Here is an 8,366-nt window from a genome sequence, read left to right on the forward strand (position 1 = left end):
TATATATATAAATTTAAAAACTGCATTCATCTAATTCTCTGTTGCAATGTTATTTTTTTGTTTGACAAAATGCAGCTTCGAAAGCCTGGCTGTGAATGAGACTGGAGAAGTGAACAGAGACCTGACTTGCATGTTTCCATTATTAATCTTTTCATCATGTAGCTGAATCTGGACTTTATATTCAAAGTCAACAATTAAGTAACTGAATAAACAAGGCACAAGTAATAAAAATTTGTACGTGCAAAGGCACAAATAAATGGCAGAAAACATGAATGGGAAATTTACCACTTTTGGGTGGATTTTTTTATCTCGAATTTACTAAATTTAGGTAACTGAATAAACAAAGCACAAGTAAAATTTATTTTTGGTATTGAAGAAAACATGAATGGAATTTACCACTTTTCGGTGGAATTTTTTTTCTCAAATTACTGAATTCTAGTTATGATTATAGTTTATGATTCTTTTTTGTATCTTACGTGTATTCTTTATAAAACGCTCCTGTGCTCTTTATATGTTCGTTTGAACATCAAATTTTCAATAAGTTATTATTGGAATATTGTATGAAAAAAATAAGTTATTGTTGGAAGTTTCTTTATTTTTTCGTATCATAAAGGACTTCTTTTTGACAGAAAGATAAAGTTTCAATTAAAATTGTTTAACATGTGCTCTCAAATCAGGGGTTAACTAATTAAAATAATTTGCTTAAATGAAAATTTTAATCTTTAAGAAGGATCAAATTCCTTTTTAAAGTAAAATTGTCTTTACTTGAACAAATGTATATATATCACTTTTACTTGCTCATTTTAAATTTACCTTATCCGATCAAGATATTGAACTTTAAAATAATTTAACAATAAGTAATTCCTAACTTGTGAATTGTGACACACAAAGAAAAATCATAAAAAACTCTTTTATCACTAATGTTGATACACAATAGGAGATTGAATAACACTTTAATAGTTGAGATGTAATTTTTAGTCAAATATTTCTTTAAATTGTAGATCTTTGGCCCAAAAAACAGTAATGAATAATTTGAATGTTATCTATGTCTTTATCTTCCTGGTTAGTAAATCCTAGCAAAATCCTACTTCTTCTTAGCTCCTTGGTAGGAAATTGGTAACCTATCAAGTACAGAGACTATACTTGTGTGTGTTAATTAATCACCTTAGATATAAATGGATACAATACGAACTCCACGAGATATAATTGTGTACACTTTCACACATGAACAAAATCCAAATCCCAGTATCACACTCATAATAGAGTAAGAAAGAAATAAAATTAAGGAAAAAAAAAGTTCAAAATCAAATAATCATATCATATAGGAGTAATAACTATTTAAAGAAAAACACGAAATTTTTAAAGCAAAACACAACAAATGGTGTATCTAAAAATAAACACGATAAACGAAATGGTTACGAATTGCTGATTCCATTTGTATAATTGACCATCAAAAAGTGTTAAACAACTACGTGAAATGGAGGAAAGTCTATATGTAATGATTGAATTTGTCATCGAATAACTCAGAAATCACAAGTTCAAATCGTATACTCAACCTCTTGTAATGGTGAAAAATACACACAATAGATGCAAAATATGCCCAACTCTTTTGAACCCCACCAAAGTTTGGGGGACTGTGTCTGATCTTTGTCACGTCAACTTGCCTAACTATATGGCGCTTTTAACTTAAGACTTAAACAAACGACATAAAAAAAAATAGACTTCTTCGCAAGTGCTTAGTCGATTACTCTCACAAATTTATATTCTAACTTCATTTTTAGTTAAGACTATCGTTAGACAGACTAAAGATGCAGATTGGAAAGTTTGATTACAGAAATGGCTGACATTCATAAAATATGTAAAAAATGACACTAGGAAACAAAATTGTTTTATAACAATAATATTTCCAATCTGTAAAACTCTTGATGGCTTTGACAGTTGACAAGATTGTTACATATGATTGATCGTAACAATATTTGCAGAAAACTGCAAATAGATTACTCAGAACAGCCATATACAATTTTAAATCCGGCATCAAACTGTATTCTGGTTCGGAGTTTGAGTGAAGTTGAACTGAAATTTCAGGGAGGTCAACGACCTCAGGTGATAGCTATATTGTCTTTTCTTTTTCTTTCAACCAATCAACAAAACTGTCGAGGATCACTGGCCAGGCTTGACTGGAATCATATCTTTCAAGGTCAGTAAAGTTTACCTGGCAGCAACAAAATGTCAACATTTTTCCTGCATGTGACTTCTTGAAATGAAGAGCTCACTAACTTCATTAGTTAAACTACGTTACTACAAGTGCACAACTTATGCAAAACATATAATACACATTATAGACAAATAAACGCGTACCACAAAAGCAGAAATATGCAGATAAGAGTTCACATGAGCTAGCAATAACACCCATGTCTTATCTAACTAGGTGGGGTCGGCAACATAGATCATACAACATCGTAATAATGCTCTATCATAAATCATATCTCTAATCAAACTATTGACCTCTAAGTATTTCTTTTTAGTTACTCCAAAAAGAGTTCAATTATTCTAAAATTATTCAAGCTTGAATCCTCATATGGTCAATCAAGTTTGCTCCAAAATCTGTAAAAGCTCAAGTAAGTGAAGTGGCGGAGCTTGGTTGATTGTTTTGAGGGAGCCAAATAATTTACTCCTAAATATATTTAATTAAATCATTGTGACATTATAATTTATTATATGATGGTATAGTGGTTATGTCATGTTTTTATAGCCTAAACTGGTGGCCGGAGGTATGCCACGTGTGGTACTGGAGGAGGCGCGGGGGGCACGAATGAAGAGGCAGCGCAAAAAATGTCATCGTGCTCACAGGAAGATTGTGCGGCGGCCTGTGGTAGTTCTAGGAGGTGGCACACTAGAACAGTACACGCACAGAATTTTGAAGAAGAAGAAGAAGAAGAAAGGTTATGGCACAGCTGGAAAAAGGAGAGCAACCCTAGGATGAACCACTGTTGATACCATGTAAAGATATGTAATTTATGTGTATCTTGTGTGTCTAAAACAAGATCACACACATTCTATTTATAATGAGGTTACAATAATTACCTTCAAAGTTTAGGAACTTGTATTGACTAGGAATACTAGCAAAGAACCTAGGAAGTTGTACAGTCCAGAAATAATAAACTCATACTTTGAATTCTAACAAGAAGAAATGGAGAGGATCTATTTCCCTCATGCCTCAACTCCACAAAACCGGCTTGTACGGTGGGAGTCTATGATTTATAAGCTTTAAATAGTCCTTATCTCTAGCATATATGGGACTTTAGTTTTTCCCAATAGGGAGAAAAAAAGTATCAGGTAAACTCACTCAAATGAAAAAAAGTACTAGGTAAAATCACTCAATTCACAAATCACAAGACTGTTGTAAAAGTTGACTAAACATAACAGGCTGATATCTATGGCAAAGATGAACTTCTTATGATGCACATTACGTTGACCAACATATAATATTAACCTTGTTATCAACTTATCATCAAAGCAAATAACAAAAAGAAAGGAAATGCAAACAAATATTCCCTACTAGAAAGAATTTTCCTCCAGAGGATTAAACTACCAGTTTTACAATAAGAACCTCAGTTTGCCAAAAGTTCATTATTCACTGAGACTCCAATGGACCTCATAATCAGATAGTAAACTCAACGGTCAACCCGAAGTGAAAAATGTACAAAATATAAAACATTCCAGGCAAGGTAAGATAAATGAATAATAACATTACCTCTTTAAAAAACCGATAAAAATTTCTCCAGTGATCCACATTTAGCGCTCTATAATCAGTCTGGGACTGCCAAAAGAAACAACCATCAGATGATAAATTCTTCTAATCTATATTTTTCCACTTAAACAACACAACGTTAAAGTGCATTAAACACAAGGTAATTGAGGAAAATCCCTTCCATCACTTGATTTCATGTTAGTTATCTGATATCTTCCGAAGAAAAATATTTCAAGGATGTAACCAGCTTTGTATCATGAACCACACAATAAACCAAACTTTATACATATGAATGAATGACCACAGGTATGGGATAATAACAAAATACAAGAAAAAGAACATATTGACATTCTTCACAATCTAGCATGTTTGTGCTGGACATCAATAAAAGCCATTGTCCGAAATTACACACAACTGAAAAGATCAAACACAGCTGAGTAGCATAAAGTAACAGCGGAGGACTCAACAAAAAGAAATACCAACACCTACCTTTAGATAATCTATTAGTAAATTGACTTGAGAAGGGAATTCAGATCCCAGAACAACAGTCAACAGCTCACAAATGGTCTCAATATCTACACTCCTTTGCATATCCTCTGAAAGTATTAATAATGTTCAAACAGATTCAGAGTGATACAGAATCTTCAAGGCAGGAATATAATTATGTATCACAACAAATCTGAATCTTCAAGCCAATCAATTCTACAGGCTTACCTGTAAGGCAGTACTGAAATGCATAGGAATAAAAATCCTCAAAGCTTTCTGGTACCGTCACCTACCCAAGACATAGAAAGGAAATAAATTGCATCAAAACCTTCTTGAGGGATATCTGTAATTAATGGTTAAATCTCAACAACAACGCAATGAAACTTCACTGAGTATTTTATATCCAAGAAAAAAACCTCTTTCTTCAGTCCATTTACTGCTTTTCTTAATTTTGGGAGCGTGTCGGCCCCTAAACATTTGAGCCCTCTTCGCCATTCATCCTATTCAGAGAAAGAAAAAACTGTAGTCATGAAATATCCAAAACCAAGTAGTATTATGAGAAGGAGATTCAAGTTATCCAAAGTCCAAACTGATCATGATATGAATGGTGTATCAACAGTATAAGCAGATTGTAGTTTGGATCATGGCATCAAACAGTCTTCTGCTGTCACTGAGAGCAGAAGACACAATAACTAAATATGTCAGGAATTTCATGACTATAAAAATGCATTTAATTATTTCCAAAATGACCCTCAGTATTCACAGTTGTTCCAATGAGAAGAGGCTGTCTCGTCCATGATTCAGCCAGTTACTACCTATTGGTATGTAATAAAAATACAAGTTGTATCACTAAAGCAAGATTGTGAAGCAATATTTTCTCAACCAACCTTAGTAAAATAGCCCTGCTTTTCTGCTTTCATTTTCCTGATAAGAAAATACATAAATTATAAAGGTTAAAAGATCAGTTAAAGGTAAATGGGAAAATAAAAAATAAAAATCCAGTCAGATATATGTACCAAGCAAGTATCAGCATTCTAATATCTGTATGGTCCACATTCACATCTTTACATAGTGCTTCAATCCCATCTGGACTGACCAACCAAACAAAAAGTATAAAGAATTGCAGCCACAGTCACATAGTCATAAGCACAACAAATGTACCATTACAAAATAAAAACAAAAAACTCAAGCTCGGTAATTTCTCAATTCTTTTTTTTTTTTTTGGTTCTTAAACTAAGTGACAAACACTACCTGAAATTCACACATACAACTGCAAAGTTCTAAGATTCAAACCCGAGTGAAGATGTTTTGTCTAACAATATCGGCATTTTTCAGTTGAATTAGGTTTTGTAGGATAGTAATTTCTCAATTTGAAATCAGATCAAACAACAACTAATAGTATGAAATAACATTCCTTTATAGATAATAATAATAATTATAATAATAATAATAACAATAAAAATAAAAATAAAAACGTACTTACTCAATCATGCCTAATGATTTATTTGTGTATGAACCAAACAGGTTATCAATTCGTTCAAATTGCTTTGTAGTTGTTCTCTTCGGTTCTTGAATAATGACATGAAATAAAATAAAAGAATTACTCCCGATAAATAAATAAAAAACACTAAACAGAATGAAGAAATCATTCCGCTATAATGTCAAGATTAGAATCAAAAACAGGGATCAAGTAAGATCCAAATTCATCACATGGAAACTCGATTTCCCGTAATTAACATTAATTAAATTGAATTGAATTGAAAAGTAAAAAGTGATAACTAATCTTCTGTTGAGTTTTCTGATTCGTAATAACGGGAACCAATTAGAAAGAAGGAAATGAGAAATTGAAGTACCCTTACGAACAGAAGAATCAACGTCAGAAGAAGTGATTGGTGGGACCGCTTTTCTTTTGGGGCGAGGCATCTCCGTTAAAAAAATAATCGAAGAATGTTAAATCGATGACGGATAGAATCGAATCGAATCGAATAGAAAGGTTTGTTGTTATGTTAGAGAAAGAAGAAGAAGAAGAAGAAGAAGAAGAAGAAGAAACCCTATTGAGATTGAGAGATATATGAAGAAGAGGGAGGGAGCATGAGAGATTGAAGGTTTAACTGAGGTTTTTATTTGCTTTGGAAAAGGTGCTGCTGCTATCATTTTCTTATTTGCCTCGGATAATTTTATTTTATTTTTATAAATGAAATAAGTTTCTTTTTTTAAATATAAAAATAGTTTTATGCCCACTTCTAATTTATTTCTAATATTGTAATTTTAAAATATATTTTAAAAGTAATTGTAGAATATTCCATATTAAACTATTTTGTGAGCATGCCTCTTTGTCCCTGTTCATTATAATAGTTATAATTACTAAATATTATTATTTCATTTGCTTTGTGCTTTGCAGCAAAACAAAAGGTAAAATTCTATTTTTTATTTATCTAAAATTTGGTAAGTTGGCTAAATTAGTTTTTAGTCTTTAAATTAATTTATAATTTTATATTAGTCTTTTAATTATTTTTTATTTTTTATAATTTTTTATGTTAGATTTTGACAAAAAGAAAATTAAATTTTGTCATCTTTTCTCTCTCACTCGTCTTTAAATTCATAAATCTATAATTTTACAATTTATTTTGACTTAAAAACTCAGATATTTCATATCTTCAAACTCATTATTTTTCAAATTCATAAAAATAAAAAATAAAAATAAAAGTCTTTAAATTTATTTCTCATATTTCGTCTTATCTTCCTTTTTTTAAATTTTTTTCACATTCTCTCTTTCTTTTGTTTTTTTATTTTGGATTTGAATTCAATTTTAATTTCTTGAGAATTTGATCAGCCTAAATCCTTTTTGTCTATAATTGAGATTTTTAACTAATTGATGGAAATACAACTTTACATTTTTTATAAAAAATATATATTTGATAAAATAATGAGTTTGAGGATTTTTTTCATTTTATTAGTTAAAATGTTATGAAATTAAATTTGTAAGTTATGGATTTGAAATATTGTGAGTTTAAAAGTCATAGATTTATTAGATTTGAAATACTATAGGTTTTTAGATTGAAGAAAATTATAAATTTATGAGTTTTAATATAAGTTAGATAAAGAAATGACAAAAATGACAAATTTGACTTATGAAAATATAATTAAAAAACCAACACCAAAAAAAAAATTATGAAACTGAAGTGAGAAAAAAAATTAATTAAGGACTGATGAGTAAATTAATTAATTAAGTTTTTTTTTTTTTTTTTCATATATTTGACTCAAACATAACAAATACAACGTCAACAACTTATGAGTAAATGAATGGGATGATTCAGCTTTCTTCAACATAATCACGAGTTTTTTATTTAAATTTAATCTTAAAAATACAGCAACTTTAAAACTCTTGAGCAAAATTTTGGCACATCATTATAATCTTATTCGACTCGAATAATTAGTCTTTATAGTGGTGTGCAAAATACACGATTTAGAAAAATAATATTACATACATATATAATAAATATGGTTTATATATTAATGAAATATTAAAGTTCCATTTTCTCATTTTCTTCTTTAATTTGCAGTCGAATTGTTTTGAGGTTGGTATCGAAAAACATTAACGATGAATCACAAAAGGTGATGACACAATTGCTAACATATTAAATATATTAAATTCTGATTAATTCACAATAGGCCAATTTTAATGTTTTGGAGTTCAATAAAATGCTTATAGTTAAATGTTCAATTAAATCATACAACAAGAATCTCATTTAAATTGAACATAATTTTTATAAAAGTAATTAGTTGTATTAGTTTTAATAATAAAATGAGTTAGTTTCCTTCGCTCACATACTCATACGAATTAAGTATGATGGAAAAATATTATTAATATTCATGTAGATGTGGAGGAGATTTTGAAGTAGGTAGTTTGACTTACATTTGTTGTACATGAGAGTAATACTTTATTTTGAAATATCGTAGATTGGTGAGTGAGATTCTTTGTGAAAAGTTTAATAGGTTATTTTGTCTGTTGTTACAATACAAGGAACACGTAATTCTTATATATATATATATATATATATATATATATATATATATATATATATATATATATATATATTTTATATTTTTTACAATGGTTAATTTTCAA

General features: G+C 29.7%; 2 protein-coding genes across 2 annotated transcripts in view; one reads left to right on the forward strand and one right to left on the reverse strand.

The window, feature by feature from the left end:
- The window catches only part of LOC101501002 (class V chitinase CHIT5b), a 3,300-nt gene extending 2,876 nt beyond the window's left edge, over nt 1–424 (forward strand). The window contains exon 2 of the mRNA XM_004508325.4: nt 76–424. Coding sequence (XP_004508382.1) covers nt 76–95 — 20 coding nt within the window. The 3' untranslated portion in view covers nt 96–424. The remainder of the gene's footprint in view (nt 1–75) is intronic.
- A 1,404-nt stretch (nt 425–1,828) lies between these two features.
- Nucleotides 1,829–6,379, reverse strand: LOC101501854 (uncharacterized). Its single transcript, XM_004508328.4, has 9 exons — nt 6,091–6,379; nt 5,721–5,805; nt 5,254–5,328; nt 5,125–5,161; nt 4,654–4,737; nt 4,466–4,526; nt 4,241–4,347; nt 3,755–3,820; nt 1,829–2,212 (listed from the first exon to the last, which is right to left on the reverse strand). Exons 1-9 carry the CDS (start codon nt 6,158–6,160, stop codon nt 2,111–2,113), a joined length of 687 nt encoding a protein of 228 aa, XP_004508385.1. The 5' UTR covers nt 6,161–6,379; the 3' UTR covers nt 1,829–2,110.
- Between the last annotated feature and the right edge of the window lie 1,987 nt (nt 6,380–8,366).

The sequence above is a fragment of the Cicer arietinum genome, chromosome 7, assembly GCF_000331145.2.
Source record: "Cicer arietinum cultivar CDC Frontier isolate Library 1 chromosome 7, Cicar.CDCFrontier_v2.0, whole genome shotgun sequence".
In the NCBI taxonomy this organism is placed as follows: domain Eukaryota; kingdom Viridiplantae; phylum Streptophyta; class Magnoliopsida; order Fabales; family Fabaceae; genus Cicer; species Cicer arietinum.